At 36.5% G+C, this 17,504-nt stretch overlaps 1 protein-coding gene across 3 annotated transcripts in view; it reads left to right on the plus strand.

Moving 5' to 3' along the window:
• The window catches only part of jade2.L (jade family PHD finger 2 L homeolog), a 126,241-nt gene that overhangs the window by 64,104 nt on the left and 44,633 nt on the right, over positions 1-17,504 (plus strand). For all 3 annotated transcript variants that reach the window (XM_018252014.2, XM_018252015.2, XM_018252016.2), the window contains exons 7-8: positions 8,608-8,775; positions 13,009-13,125. In XM_018252014.2, the coding sequence (XP_018107503.1) occupies positions 8,608-8,775; positions 13,009-13,125 (285 nt within the window). The remainder of the gene's footprint in view (positions 1-8,607; positions 8,776-13,008; positions 13,126-17,504) is intronic.

Raw genomic sequence — 17,504 nt, forward strand, 5'->3', positions numbered from 1 at the left:
TTGAAAAACCAGCTTGTAACCTCAACTAGTTAGTCTGGATTGGAACTGTACAGCGGTGATGTCCAAAAATCAAATGATCTGGCAGTCTTTTTACAAAACTTCAAAAGTTACATAGAAGACAGATAGTAAAATAGACAAAGGCTCTCTCACACACTTGCTATGTAAAACATTGTGGAGTATGATGAGCATAATCATGCCTATAATAATCAGACATTACAAGGTCCATTTCTTAAAGGGATACTGTCATGGGGAAAAAAAAATTCAAAATGAATCAGTTAATAGTGCTGCTCCAGCAGAATTCTGCACTGAAATCCATTTCTCAAAAGAGCAAACAGATTTTTTTTCTATTCAATTTTGAAATCTGACATGGGGCTAGACATATTGTCAATTTCCCAGCTGCCCCAAGTCAATTGAAATTTCAAAATTGAATATAAAAAAATCTGTTTGCTCTTTTAAGAAATGAATTTCAGTGCAGAATTCTGCTGGAGTAGCACTATTAACTGATTCATTTTGAAAAAAACATGTTTTCCGATGACAGAATCCCTTTAAACTGTCCATTAAATGTGATAATCCATATAATAATAAACTGCAACGCATTTGTTAAACAACTTGAAGAAGGTAGTATTGAGAAATAAGGGAGTAGTTATGTATCCCAGCCAACAACAGTAAACACGCCTGGTTTAGGCTTTCTATATTGCGGAGAGCATTTGTGTTTATTTGGATGGTTGGACTGGTTTCTGTAACGGTTTTTTATATTATACTCTTTAGATAAGATAGATAGTTAATTGGGTAGGGAGCTGGCGAGCAGTAGGAGGCAATCATTAGGTATTTGGCACTGGAATCTGTAAAAGCATACAGATTTTTTTCCCTCTCTTTTATATAAAGGTGGGCCTTTCCTCATTCCTTGTAAATATAGATGGAAGAACCTAGGAAAGAGAATTTTTACTTAATTGGGTGGAGGCAATCATCAGAATAGTATTGGGCACTGGAATCTGTAAAAACATTTTTCCTTTTCCCCCTCTTATATAAATAGAGGGCCTTTCCTCTTTCCTTGTAAATATAGATGGAAGAACCTAGGAAAGAGAATTTAGGAACCCAAGGCTTGCAAGATAGATACTACTTTATTGGGTAGGGTACTGGCAAACAGTGGGTGGCAATCATGAGGAAAGCATTTAGGCACAGGAATCTGTAAAAGCATATTTTCCCCCTCTTACATAAAGATGAGCCTTTTAACTTTTATCTTAAATATAGATGGAAAAACCTAGAAAAGATAATTCAGATTAGGAACACAAGGCTTGCATGATTGTGCCTTTGATGCCCTGCAGGATGCCCTTGGTTTTGCATTGTTGCCAGAGAACTTGTTCTACAACTTTAGTATAGTTCCAGCTCCACATTGTGCATGCTCCTACAAACTAGCCTCCCAGGCATTGGTAGGACCTTTCACAAAAAGAAAAGGTTCCTGGTCCAAGTATAGCATATTTTATCCAGAATGCTTTAACTTCTGAATATGGCATCTTTCCGTAATTTGTATCACCATACCTTAAGCCTGCTAAAAAAAAAAGGAAACATGAAATAAACCCAATAGGGTTGTTTTGCCACTAATATGGATGTATGCATCTTAGTTAGGATCAAGTATAAGGTACTGTTTTATTGTTAAAAAGAAAAAGAGAGAAAATGTAGACTTTCTCTCTATGGGAGATGGCCTTTCTATAATTCTGAGTTTCCTAGATACCTGGAGTCTGCTTTGGTTGAGCAAGGGCATCATTTTATAATGTGGAGCAACTACAAACATTTAAACAAACATTAAAAGTGCATACGATTTCCTATAATCTTCATGGATGTATGCTATCTTAGTTAACTTCAACTGCAAGGTACTGTGTTATTAAAGAGAATAAACAAATCAATCAAGATTAAACATTTGTTTGTTTAGAGGACTTTAGAAAATTGCATTGCCGTTTTCAAAAATAATGAGCCTCTGCATAATATGGCTTATACCTGTGTGTATATCAATATATAATATAATACTCATATCTATCTGCTGCTGCCGTGCTTTCTTCTACAATATATCTTTGGTTTTTCACTCCCTGTCAGGAACTGAACTTATGAGCAAAATGAGCAATAAAGTAATTTTTCAATCGCTGTTACACTGCTGGTAAAATGAATACTTCTGTAAAGAAATATTAATAAAATCACACAGCTCAATATAAGAGAACCGAATAGCACTGTTTGAAAAGAAGAAATGGTATATTTATATCTAAGAAATCTTGCTTGACACTACCCATTATAGTGCAGAAAATCTAGAAATGTTTGTAATTGTAAACCCGGTCTAGTAAAGTACCCATTAGTCCTTGAAAATCCGTCCTCCGTAAAAAAAAAAATCACAGGCAAATCCAGCATTGATGTATTGTGTGAATAGGAAATACAATTTTTCATGAATGGCTGGCAATTACTATATCTTAAAAGAAAATTGCTGGCAGAGTGTGGATCAAAGTACATATAATACTTATATTTTAGAAAAGGTCCCTGACTGATTAGGGTGCCATTTTAATACCAAATCTACCGGAGACGTAAAAGTTATTTTCACTGTGAAAAGGTTAGAAAAAGAAGTTGCCTATAATCATAGAAGAGACAACATCAGAAAGTGAAATGCAGGAATGAGGAACACAAACCACAACTATAAGCGATAAACTTATAGGGCAGTCACTGGGGCTCATTTATAAACACTGGGCACATTTGCACCTGTGCATGACTGATGATTGCTTTCAGTGTTCACCCTGTAGCTTACTGAAAAAAGCTAATTACTGATTGGTTGCTATAGGTGCAAATTTGCCCAGTGTTTATGAATGAACCCTATTATGTTATTATTATTTTTTTTTTTATTCTGGCAATTTGCAAGATGTTGTTGCAAATGGTCAATTGCACTGTGATTACCACAATTGCATCTGATTTGCTAAATCAACTCTGCAGTCATTTTGTTGCAAATTGGACTCAATAGTATATAAGTCCGTCTTGCATGATTACTGATTTTCTGACTGATTTGCGAGTGGCGTCTACACTAGACACACACAGACAGGCGCACACACACAGACAGGCGCACACACACAGACAGGCGCACACACACAGACAGGCGCACACACACAGACAGGCGCACACACACAGACAGGCGCACACACAGACCCGCAGGCGCACACACAGACCCGCAGGCGCACACACAGACCCGCAGGCACACAGACCCACCCACAGACCCACAGGCACACAGACCCACAGGCACACAGACCCACAGGCACACAGACCCACAGGCACACATAATATACAGGCTTGTTATCCAGAATGCATGGGACCTGGGCTTTTCTGGATAAGGGGTCTTTCCAAAATTTGGATCTACATACCTTAAAGGAATAGTAACACCAAAACATTAAAGTGTTTTAAAGTAATGCAAAAATCATGTAGTGTTGCCATGCACTGGTAAAACTGGTTTGCTTCAGAAACACTACTGTAGTTCATATAAACAAGCTGCTGTGTAGCAATGGCGGAAATTAAAAAAAAGGCTATATGGCACAGGTTAAATAGTGGATAACAGATAACACCATTATGTTCTACAGAGCTTATCTGCAATCTGTTGTGTAACTTGAGCCTTTTCTCCTTTGAATGGCTGCCCCCATTGCTACACGGCAGCTTATTTCAATAAACAATAGTAGTGTTTCTAAAGCAAACACAGCAGTTTTTACCAGTGCAGGACAACACTGAATTATATCTGTTACTTAAATTCACTTTCATTTTTTGATGTAAACGTTCCTTTAAGTCTGGTTAAAAAAGGATTCAAACATTAATATAAACTCAATAAGATTGTTTTGCCTTTAATGAGGATTCATTATATCGTAGGTTGGATCAAGTACAAGATACTGTCTTTGTATTATGGAGGAAAATGAAATAATTTTGAAAAATTTTCATTTTTTTCATTAAAAAATGGAGTCTATGGGAGATCCTTCCGATAATTTGGAGCATTCTGGATAATGTATTCCATACCTGTATATGTTATCCTGGAAGTAACCAATGCATTTAAAGTATTTTATTTATGGAGCGTGACCTGCTGTTTCTTGTATGACATCTTACTTTGTTTCTTCCATAGTAAACCTGTTAATGAGGTGAAAGGTAACAGTAAACCTGGCAAATATTTGGTTTATTTACATGTTCCTTTTCTGTTGTTGCATGTGTAGAGAGTTTGTCTAGATGGGACAGTATGGTAACTCCAACTTATGTATAAAGAATGCCTTTATTGTTAGTTATATACAAGTATGGGATCTGTTATTTAGGAACCCGTTATCCAGAAAACTCAATTTTATCCAAGTAATTCAAGTTTTTAAAAATGATTTCCTTTTTCTCTATAAAAATAAAGGTAGCTTGTTCTTGATCCAACTAAGATATAATTAATCCTTATTGGAGGTAAAACCAACCTATTGGGTTTAATTGATGTTTAAATGATTTTCTTGTAGACTTGGAGTCTTGGAGGTATGTAGATCCAAATTACAGAAAGATCGGTTATAGGGAAAACACCAGGTTCCAAGCATTCTGGATAACAGGTCCCATACCTGTAATCAGATGTGAAAAGCAAAAGAAGACAACTTTTATATATGTTTTTTTTTATATAGCTTAAATAGGTTTATCTGTGGATATGCAGTTACTGTAAAGCAGTACATGATTATAACCATGATTGTTCTTGACCACATCATTCCTTGCCATCGTCAATGTCTTTAAACCATTCATTTGTTAAAAAGGCAGATTTGTAAAGGCAGATAAACTTACAAGAAGGATCCTGCTGTGGGTTAGATGATGCATCCTGATGCATTTAGGCATTATTGCCAGGAATAGACTCATATGCCAGATGCTCATGGATTGGCATGTGCAGCTCTTAAGAGACTACCTGCTGAGAGCAATGTCAGACAGAAGACAGATTGTAGCAGGAGTGCTTTAGAAACCAGCCAAACTAGAGTCTTTGTATTCCAGCAGAATAAGCATAGCCAGGGATGACAAAATACACATGTAATTGACTGATGTAATCTCCAGCTGATTGAACGCCAATTCCGCTCATCCCAGTTTCTTCTATTTTTTGAACACCTTTATGGTGCCCTGACATTTTTTTTTAGGTTTATGGTATACAATTACAATTTTTTTTTAAAATCATTTTCATGCATAGAGTTTATAAAGCTAACATTTTTATCACCTAACAACAAACTTTACAAATCTAACTTTTATTTTGAGTACTGCCCTGGTCATGTTATCTTCCTTATATCTAATGCCACAAAACCAGAAGAAAACCAGCAATAAGAACAGCTCTATGGCCATTAAATATCTGAACTGCTTTTTCCATAAAACAGTATGCTAGGAGACAAATAGCACCCCATCGCCACAATAATTTCTATTATGTCAGCTAGATCGATATACAGGTATGGAATCCGTTATCCAGAAAGCTCCCAATTGGGAAGGCCATCTCCAAATTTCTAAAAATTATCTTTTTCTCTGTATTAACAAAACAAAACCTTGTACTTGATCCCAAATAAGATTTAATTAATCCTTATTGGAAGCAAAACAATTATATTTGGTTCATTTAATATTTAAATGATTTTTGAGTAGACTTATGGGGGCAAATTTACCAAGCGGCGAAAATTCCCAGCGACGGCTTCGCAGGCAGTGCAACACTTCGCCAGGCGAAAATTTGCTTAGACAACGCTAATTCACTAACATGCGAATTTGCGTCCTGGGTGCTGAACACTGGTGAAGTTGCTCTAGTGTTAATTAGGCAAGCAGAGCGAAGTTGCGCTAGTGTTGGCTAATTTGCATACCGCAGGAAGTTAAAGTTGAATGGACGTATATGTTGAAGCAAATACATTACACTACACAAGTCCAGGGAAGCTTAATAAAAGAAAATAGTTATTATAATGCCCTACACATGAACCCAGTGTATAGTTTATGTTCCATATGTTAGGAAATGTAGGGGGGAACCCGGTTACCCCAAAACAAATGTATGCTCTTTTGCAGCCTATCACCCTAAAAAAAGGAAAATACTTTCTTCAACTAAATTTTGATGAAGTCCTATCTACTCTATTGCACTGCGCCTGGTCTGAGGTGGCGAAGGCAAGTCTGGTGCTTAAGGTAACGTTCAGAAAAATCCGCATCTTGGTGAATTTGCGCAGTTATGTCCCGTCACCAGGACGCAACTTTGCCTGGCGATTGAGTAAGAATGATCACCAGCGTCAGTCTCCTTTGCTAGCGAAGTTACGCCTGCGAAGTACCGTAATGACAGTATGGAGATCCAATTTATGGAAAGATCCCTTATTCGAGATACCCAAGATTCTGAGAATTCTGGATAATAGGTGCCATACCTGTACTATGTACAAAAATGTACTCCTGCCTCTACAGCAACTTATTTCCAAAACTAATAGTTTTAAAGGGGCAGTGTACCCCCTTTTCAATATTGGTTCAGTGAATAGGGATTGAGTTGAACATACATCTTGCCTACGAAATATCTTTTTTAAATTTATTTTAATTTACTTTTTTAATACATTTCTTGCACTAAACATTGCACACTTTGAAAGTACAGTAACACTCTACTTTGGGTTTTTATGCATCCATTCAGACAATCAACTTCTTAATAGTTCTCCTATAATGGGTGATGCCGCAGCTCCTTTTGTAGCTTTTTAGATATGTTTAGCTTATTTAAATTTTAAGTAAAAAATGATTAGCTTACACAAATGACTCTTGTACATGTATGTTAGGAGTGCTGTGTATCTAGCATAAAAAAGTGGAAACCATGCAATCTTATTAGGCTTACCGGTATACCATAAAAGTGATTCATGTTGGAAAAACAGTAGCAGGTGTTAGTTTCTGGATTGTGAAGCCAGCAACCCAATATGATTTTATAAGTACGGTAAACAAAATACATCATGCAAAAAAATTGAAAATGAGGTGAAATGGGCTTGCCTATTAAATATTAATGGTAACATAAAATGCACTGGTAAATTATTTATTATATGGAAACCAACAGGTTTTAGTTAATGCCATTTAATTTATCCACTCTTTGCTGCACATTTTGCAGTGTACTAGAACTGCTGAAAAACAGTAAATCTGGCATTTCCAATCTGTAACTTTCAACTAATGTCCATGATGCTACCCAAATAAGACCTCCTGCTACACACACAGCTGGATTTGGAAGTGAAGTGCCCATTGGCCGGGTTGCCCCCTACCGCCGCCCCCAACACACGCATGCCTTTTTTTCTAGGATCCAAAATACAATTAATTATGATTTCCAATGCTATTGCTAACTTCTGTTTCAGCAACAAGTCTGAACTATTGTGATCTGAACTAAGTTGCATTACACTGAAATTGTAATTTTTTTTTTTGTAATTTGAATCTTTATTGGTTTTAGAAGGAAGTACTTTTCATAATAAATAGATTACAAATGTAATGTACAAATGTACTGTGCTTACAAATTTTCATAGACAGATAGGGATACAGGTAGCTCCGGATACAGGTAGCTCCGGATACAGGTAGCTCCGGATACAGGTAGATAGATAGTTAGCAGATAGATAGTTAGCAGATAGATAGTTAGCAGATAGATAGTTAGCAGATAGATAGTTAGCAGATAGATAGTTAGCAGATAGGCAGATGCAGCTAGGCAGATGCAGAGACAGATTGATAGAGACAGATTGATAGAGACAGATTGATAGAGACAGATTGATAGAGACAGATTGATAGAGACAGATTGATAGAGACAGATTGATAGAGACAGATTGATAGAGACAGATTGATAGAGACAGATTGATAGAGACAGCTGATGACGTCACAAAAGGGGCGGGGCAAGCAGACACAAGACTATAAAACTGGAAGTCGGAAGCCGGCATTTGAAGGTGGCGAGGAGCAGTGCGAGGTCAACCCGAACCCATCCGACCCGCAGGTTAACCCGCTGGTCCTGCTGGTATGGGGTCGGCCCGCACATCACTAATACAGATAGATAGATAGATAGATAGATAGATAGATAGATAGATAGATAGATAGATAGATAGATAGATAGATAGATAGATATGAAAGTAAAACCATCCACAGCTCTCGGGGTTTACAAATGGTAGGTATAATATGCCTTTTATTCCAGGATCCAAAATAAAATTAATTATGATTTCCAATGCTATTGCAGCTTCTGTTTCAGCAACAAGTCGGAACTATTGTGATCTGAACTAAGTTGCAGTACACTGAAATTGTAATTATCCCAAAATGTTTTGTAAGGCTGCATAAATGCATATTTTTTTTTTTTTTGTAATTTGAATTTTTATTGGTTTAGAAGGAAGTACTTTTAATAATAAATGGATTAAAAAAATATTTAGCAACATCAGTATTTAGTTTCTTTCATATTGTCCAGTTTAGGAGTGAATTAATTAATTTCTTCTTTCTTCTTCAGTCCTTTATTTTTAATGCAGTTAACATTTTTTTCTTTCCTTTATTTTGATTAAAAATTGTACAATTAATACTGTGGCAAATATTATTCATAATAATTCTAATCCTAAAAAATGCATCTATGTTCCAATCTAACTAAATATATAAATATATATTTTTTAGGCTTGCTATGGAATTCTGAATGTTCCAACAGGAAGTTGGCTGTGTCGGTGTTGTGCCCTTGGAGTGCAGGCGAAATGTTTGCTTTGCCCAAAGAGAGGGGGTGCTTTGAAGCCGACAAGGAGTGGGACAAAGTGGGTTCATGTCAGCTGTGCCTTATGGATACCTGAAGTAAGATCCTTGTCTGTGTATTTTAATACATGAAGAATGGCTTATATGATTATAATTGTTATTAGCATGTATTTATAAAGCAGCAAGATATTCTGCAGAGCTTTATAATAAATGGGTGTATACATTGGATATGCTGATTACAAACAAACATATAACCTATTTAAGATATAAAGAGGTTCCTGCTCTTGATACAAAGGGTTTTTGTATTTGGTATATCATTATACATTCATATATTTTTTTCAGTATCTAGTAGTCTGACCCATTCCACCTTTCAAATGGGGGGTCACTGACCCCAAAAAACAAAAGCTCTGTAAGGCAACACATTTATATTTATTGCTACTGTTTATTACTCATCTTTCTATTCATGCCCTCTCCTAGTTATATTCCATTCTCATATTCAAATTAATGCATGGTTGTTAAGGCAATTTGAACTCTAGCAACCAGGTTGCTAAAACTGCAAACTGGAGAACTGCAGAATAAAAAGCTAAACAACTCAAAAACCACAATTAATAAAAAAAAAAATAAACCTAATTGCAGATTGTCTCAGAATATCACTCTACATCACAAAAAGTTAATTCAACAGTGATCAGCCCTTTTAACCGAGGACTCTAAGTCCTAATTTGAAAAATGTAAGACCCTTTTAAACCAGTTTAAGGCTTTTGATCAAGAACTCTCTCTTTAGCCAGCTTATATAACACATTTACATTTGTAGCACAAGGTAGAGGTAAAAATGCCCACAGGAAAAGTTTATAAGATTGTATGAAAAATCAGGGCACTAGAAACTCTAGCTAGATGGGCTGCTATATTATTAGATAATGTAAAATCCAATGAGTGCAGCAGTTTCGATGTGTTTTAAATTTGCCAGAAGCTATCAGATTTTTTTTTTTTTTTTACAATTCCATTAGTTTTATGGAATACTAAGAAAATCTGGATTTTCTGTCCCCAGGTTTTTTTTTTCTGACATTTTATTTTTTGGTTCAGTGTAACTATGTACAATAAATCGACTGTGAGTAATACATTAAGATCTGAAAACAGAATGTTTGTTTTTTACTTTATCTTTTTAAGTGCCAGCCAAGTTTTTCCTTTTCAAACCATTCTTTTAGGGGCTTTTCCTGGGGGAATTTTTAGTTTACCTAAAAAAGCCGTGCATTGTTTATTTCACAGCACCCCAAGTTTCTAAGTTGCTTGCATTTTGTGCAATTAAACTTTTATAAAAAGATATAGGACTGTAAATATATAAAAAAAAAAAGGAAAGGAAAACATTTTCCTACTAGTGTGGGTCAGGCTTTTCCCGACCAGCGCCCACCATACTTCCGCCATCCTTTTTTAGACCTGCGTAGACCCGAGAGGCGCGCGTCTAAAAGTTCAAGTTTTTTTTCGAACCGAGGTTGTCCAAACCTGCTCTCGGGTATCGGCCTGGCCCGCAAATCACTACTTCCAACTACTGGTATGCAATCCACTATCTAGAAACCTGTTATCCAGAAATCTCCGAATTGCGGGAATTACTTGATCCCAACTAAGACATAATTAATCCTTATTAGAGGCAAAACAATCCTATTGGGTGTAATTAATGTTGAAACGATTTTCTAGTAGATTTAAAGTATGAAGATCCAACTTATGGGAAGATCATTTTGTATAATAGGTCCCATACCTGTACTGTAAATCTTGAAAATCATATTGATCCTTTAAAATCACATAGATCCTTTACATTAATAACATCTTTACAGCATAAAACATCCCAAATATGAATACCAGGGCTCTTCTGAACCATTTGATACACAGTGTGTTTTCCGAAAGTATGTGGTATGTAGAGACTGTAGGTACTGAAAACATTGCACACAAAATGTTCACAGACAAAAACAACTAATCCAGGACAATGCAGAATGCACTAAAAGCACAAAAAAAAAAACAGTAACAAAAATGAAATGACTGCGTTGAAAAAAAATTATTGTATATTAAGTCTCCCCCAGGAATTGCCTGAAAAGTGAAAATGCACAAACACTGTCTGGCAGAAATCGCAAATGAAGTGTGAATTCTTTCTGGCAGAGAGGGCGAGTACCCTGGTATTCAGCAGTGCTCTCCAGGGATGATACATTATTAACATCAGTCCCTGCTGTGATTGTAATATTAAGTGTATGTTCTATGATTTCATTTGAAGGATTTACTTGAGGTTGGACCATGTTTTGCAACTTTTTAAAGAGATCATGCAATGTTGTATGTGTTATTTAACGACCGCTCATTGTGCAAGGCTCACTTGGGGGTGGGCACACATTGGCATTTTTGCCTTGGGTGAAAAAGCACCTTGGTTCTGCTCTGTTTGTTATCTTTGCAATCATCCATTACTGAATTGCGTTTCAGGCATGTGGAAGAACTGATAACTGAAATATATACAGCAGGCTTAGAGCCTTGTTTTGTGACATGCTAACAGTTACCTTTGTCTTTATTCACATTTGTGTAAAATCCACCGCCTACACTGCAACTTTCATCTAAAATGCCTACATTCATCTTAATAGAAGCAGCCTACAGATCATGTTTGCAATACAAAGGTATTACTGTATAGATATTTACCAAGAATCCTACTCCAAAAGACGCCAACTGTTGCATTCCTTTCAGTAGGTTCAAATCCATTCTTCAATATCAATATTGTCAAGTAAAACAATCCTAACCAGTTTTATTTTTATATACCGGTATCTTTTAAATCATCCTGTCCACATAAAAAATAGGCATTATGTGTTACAGAAGTCTTGCATGGCTAGTAGCATGTACTGAATCTAATTCATAACAAAGTAAATATTTGAACTATGTACCAGGGTTGTAGCTACACAAAGTCAGCACATGCACTCACACAGAGTGTAATCAATTTGGTTGCAGTTCAGGAAAATGTGGTCATTGATGTTTTTGTTGTTTATTGTGCTAATCCAACAACTATTAATAACTATAAGAATAATTTCATGGCACACTTATCCTGTGCGGCTTTGCCTTCACCTGGATAAGTCATTTTAATCCTAATGGACTGATGGTGGCACTGTGATAAAGTAGTCACCTTACAGCAGTCTTGCAGTGCCAGTCTTTCTGATGCCATGGCGCCTGTTAAAAAGGTAAAGCGAGAGAGAAAGCACAGCCAGACAGCTGGGTACAGCGATCACTTGGATATGCACAGCAGCACTTTTATCTCAGATCAACCCCACTGTCTTACTTCAACCTTCACAGACGTGGTCTACACCAGTTTCTTCTAGTGGTTATACTTGAATAGATTAACTTTTCTAGTGAAGTCACAAAACAAGAGGTTCTGTAAGCATATTGCCAGCTAATGCAATGGTTTTAACTTTCAGAAATGGTATCAGTTGCAGATTTCCAGCCTTGCATTACTTGCAAAAGCTCCTGCTCTTACGTATAGACATATACTCTAAATCAGTGATCCCAACCAGTGGCTTGTGAGCAACATGTCTCTCACCAACCCCTTGGATGTTGCTCCCAATGGCCTCAAAGCAGGTTCTTATTTTATAATTCCAGGCTTGGAGGATGTACTACCAAACAGAGTCTCTAGTTGACTACCACTCCACTTAGGGGCTACTAAATGGCCATCGTAGCCTTTATTTTGCACCACCAAGGAGCATTGTTTATGTCTGTGTTGCTCGCCAACTCTTTTTACATCTGAATGTGCTTACAGGTTGAAACGGTTGGGAACCTTTAAATTAAGAGGTGCAAGGGGATATTTAAATCCCAGTTTTACTGTTGCCGTAATTACAAATCAATTGTATTCAGAGGGTTTGAGTGATTTGAGGTTTTTTTTTTGTCAAAAACTCTGTATATTCTAGTTTTGAGGTTGTTAACCCCAAACTCACTGAATGTCGTTTTTTTCCATTCAAGTTTTTTCTTAAATAAGAATCCATTTGAGTTGTGAGTTTGTTCGAGGTATAAAAAAAACTCTAAAATTCGGCCGTTGATAAATAACCACCTAAATGTATGGAGATCCAAAGATCCTTTATCTGGACAACCCCAGGTCCTGAGCATTCTTGATAAAAATATAAAGATAACATTGTCTAATTTTGGGAAAATGTTATGGGATGTTGCTTCCTCCCTTTCTATACATCGTCTTTCATAAAGGGTCTTGTTACTTGAAAGCATTACACCTTTTGTCTTTTTCTTCACAATACAGCCTGTTTCTTTTTTTGCTTTACTTTGTTCAATGTGTCAGACTAATTTGTAGGTTTGTTTCTTATTGTCTTACAGGTTAGTATTGGATGTCCAGAAAAAATGGAGCCTATTACTAAGATTTCACACATCCCACCAAGCAGATGGGCATTATCTTGCAGTTTGTGCCGAGAGTGCACTGGAACATGCATTCAGGTAACTGATGAATTTGTCAGAATGCAGATTCTGCAGCTATTTCAGGTAGCCTAAAGCTGGCCATAGACGCAAAGATCCGATCGTACGAATCATCCTCGATTCGTATGATCAGATCTTTGCATCTATGGCCAGCTTAATGCAGAAATTATCATGAACATTGGATTGATTGATAACATATGCCCCACTTTGCACACCAATCCATGATGTATGTATAATGTATCCATATCTTTCTAAAGTAAAATTGGAAACTAACATTACCCACTCCCCTTTACATATTCTTGGCTTTCAATTAAACCACTGCACTGCAGAATTGAGAGCTGTTGAACAAAAAGCCAAATCGTGTCACAATATCACTGTAAATCTCTGGGCAAGTCTGAGTCACAGAACTGTGGAAAAGAACTGTAATTGCAGTGATTAAAAGGCTTTGCAAGTTTAGCCTTGCAGTTATTGGCTTGTATATATGTCCTCCATTATGGGGGATGTTTTTTAAAGTTTTTTTTCCCAACGGGGCAGTTAATGTTCTCTAACATACCTTTTTCAAATAATAATCCACAAATAATCACTTTTTTCAGTTGCTTTTACTTTTTTGTAAACCCCGTTTTAGATATTTGTTTACCATGTTTTTCAGTAGCAGATCCATAAGGCAGATTGCCACTTTACAGTTCAATTACAGTAATTGATAAATTGCTCAGCATCCCCTACTGAGCATGCTCTCTGAGCTTCATGAAGTGTGTCATAGAGCAATTTCTCTGTTGCTACTCAGAAATATGTCAATAAATACATCACAACAGTTTGCCAAGTCTATAGTAGAGGGAGGAAAATAAAACAATTCCTTTTTCAAACCTTCATTTTAGTTAACAGAGAAGTTATCACTATCCTCAGTCCATGGCTGCAGTTTATAATCTGAGATTCAAATCACTTACACACAACACACAAACACACTATGATTAGTTTTACCAGGAGACAATTAGACTTCCTTATGTTTTGGAGTATGGGACGTATCTGGAAACCCATTCAAGCACAGAGAGCATATACAAACACCATGTAGTTATTGCCCTGTCGGGAGTTTATTTGAGGCCCCACAGTGCTGGCCATAGATCACACATGTGTACTTGCTTTTTATCATATAGTAAGTACAGGTACGGGACCCGTTTTCAAATACTGGGGTTTTACGGATAATGCATCTTTCCCTAATTTGGATCTTCATACCTTAAGTCTTCTACAAAATTAGGTAAACATTAAATAAACCAAATAGGCTGGATTTGCTTCCAATAAGGATTTATAATTTTTTTTTAGTTGGGACCAATTAGAAGGTACTGAGAAAAGGGAAATTATTTTTAAAAATTTGGCTAAAGCAGATTCTATTGGAGAAGACCTTTCCGTAATAAATAAGGAATCCCATACCAGTAACATTGGGTCAAATTTGATGCTAATGCAGGCGGTCGGGGAGAGGACTATGTATGGTCATCTTATTAGAAACTCAGTACAGCTTGGATCATGAGGGAGTTCAAGCATAAAGTCTTACTTATTTATTTCATTTTTTTTTCAATGCCTTTAAATATCAGTGACACATGTATGCACATTAATGTATTCTAAACCGTTTCTAAATTATTTGTTAGTTCAATTAAACCCTAAAAATCTACAGGGTTGTTTATGGACCTTTTTTTATTATCATACACAAAAACCTATATACTGTGTATAGACCTCTGCCTTGTCATTATTACCAAGGGGGCAAGGGAAGTGACTGCACCCAGCCCATCCCCATGGGGCCTATTTGAGATCACCAGCACAAACTTTTAGGTTATAGAGGTCAAAGGATAGAGATATGAATAATAGGAGGATTGCGAGGCCGGATGCAAATCTTTTCTGTACTTACACCACTGACTGTAGTAAAATGAATAATTGAAAGTGATAAGGGAGAAACTCTAGTCTGTTTTGGAAATATTTAATTCTCATATTGACTTAAACCAGAGCCATTAATACAATATTTCCTATGGACTTTCGGGTTATTTGATGCCATGTACATGTGGTTTTGCACAGTATTTGTTGTCATATTCAGACGCCTTGCCTAGGAAATTGAATATTTTGTATCGGCTTTTTTTGATTGGGGCTTACTGTATAAAGCAGAGTTGCATTTTGTTTCTATTATAATTAACCTGAAAAGGAATTTCCTTGATAAATACATGGTTTACTGCCACGCTCAACCTTTCAGAGCTCGTATAATATTTAAAGCTTTTTCTACTGTGCCATTATGGTTTTTCTAGAATTCCAGGAGCTTTCCTTAGCCTTTTTCTTACCACTGTCATTTTACCCTTTGATAATGTAAGTAGTAAGTACATTCAGGCTTAACCGCCAATGCTCCTCATTGTTCTGAAGCAGATTTCCATTGCTTATTTTGAAACGCATCTAAATAATGTGTTTTCACATACTAAAGAGTATAAAATATTCTAAACATTTTTATGAGTGTAAGTAAAATACTGAAACCCAATTAATTAGAATTGTACCACTTTTAACTCTATGAATATTCTTCTTGTATTACATTTATGTCCTGTTAAATAATAAAGGATAACATATTTTTATAGCATCCACCTTTTATTTCTTTGCAAAATTATGGAACAGAATATTAAATTACGCAAACCTGTTCCCTCCTATAAAATGATGAAGGTGACAGCTGCCTGATCTCGCATTCATAGCATGAAGTACATCAAATGATTTCTGAAGCTCAAAATAAATGGTAACATGTTGCAAGAATTCCAACACTGAACACAAATCTATTATTCTTTCAGATTTATAATAATGCCATGAAATGGTCTCTTACTATTTGCAGATTTGAACTGTAATTTTCATTTGCGTGAAGCAAAGCTGTCATTTCAACAGGTGCTCCTGCAAATCATAAAAGCTATTAGCCTTTTTATGGTTTATTATTGTTTAATAGCAATGGCTGCCAACCATTTTTTTCTGCCCTGAAAATGTATACTTAATTGCATCCTTAGAGAAAACAATTTGCACGACTGCTTTAATGTCGTTACGAACCAATTTCTGTAGAATGAATCTTCTGTCTTTACATTCTCTTTTTGGAAGTTAGCAAGCCACAAAGGAAATTACTTCTGTAAAAAGAAAAAAAAAAGGTTTTGATAGAGTACTTTATCACATGATATATGTATTTTGGATGCCATTCGTTTTGAAAATCGGCAATGATGCCCACTCCGAGCGTATTCCATTTAACCAGGAATATTGATTGCACCTTTATTGCATATACATGTGGCTAACTAGAGGGGGGTTTGTCCAGTGTTGGTATGCTGCATTTTATGTCAGCTAGGCAAGTAGCCTAGTCCGGTTTTGACCCGGATAGCCGAGATTTGGGAAGGGCTGTTGGGGGCAAAACTGCCTGGCCGGTTTTCCAAATTAGGAAAACGATTGGGCACGATTCCCTGAGATTGACGTGGCTGTCGGCCAATCGCTGATTGCCATGTCATAGATTCGCCTACTGACCTGCCACCAAGACATCAACACCCACTCTTGCAACCTCACCACCCTGTTGCCCACCAGAAAGATGGCAACCTTATAGGCAGGGCTTTATACAGATGCACAGGCTAAATAACTACACACACCATTACATACCTCCCAATATTTTGGAAATAAAAAGAGGGACAAAAAAGTTGCTGCAGCGGGTTTTTTTTTTGACCACATGTTTTTGTGGCCACACCCCCTAATTACCATGTTCATTTTACAAAATTTGGCAGGTTATGAAAGTTTGAACATATTTCTGTGGGTTTTTTTAGTTATTATTTGCTAATGAAGGTTAATTGCCCTTTAAGCTGTGAGTCTAACTTTTCCCAAAGGACCTGTTCTATTATATTGTTACAGTCACTTATTTGCTTATCTAGAAGTTTACAAAAGTATCTTCTGCTGTGGCTGTTCTGGGCTCTCTGCCAAAAGCCAATTAAGTTAGAAACTTTGTTTCTTTTTTCTGGCTATTCAGCGCAGAGAAAAACTGGACTTTACAGTACAAATGAGGGACTGCTGGTTGAGCTTTCAAAAGAGGGATTGTCTCTAAATATGGGACAGTTGGGAGGTATGGCCATTAGATATGGAGAGTACTTGCTCCGCTGTGTTGAAGGAAAATATGCTCAGCCTTTACTGATTTTTCTAGAATTTTGATCACATTTCTACTTAAATATAGCCTCCAAGCTTATTGTCACTGTAAGAATTTCTGTTGACTATATAGCACTTATATAAATATGTACTCCTTATTTTCCTTGGAAGCTAGTTGCTGGTGATGGTGCTAGGTAGGTAGGCAGGCAGTTTGCCTATGGGAAAACATGTAATTGAGACTTACCTTATCAAGTCTGGGGCACTGGATTTACTGGATATAAAAA

Source organism: Xenopus laevis, chromosome 3L (assembly GCF_017654675.1).
Source record: "Xenopus laevis strain J_2021 chromosome 3L, Xenopus_laevis_v10.1, whole genome shotgun sequence".
NCBI lineage: Eukaryota > Metazoa > Chordata > Amphibia > Anura > Pipidae > Xenopus > Xenopus laevis.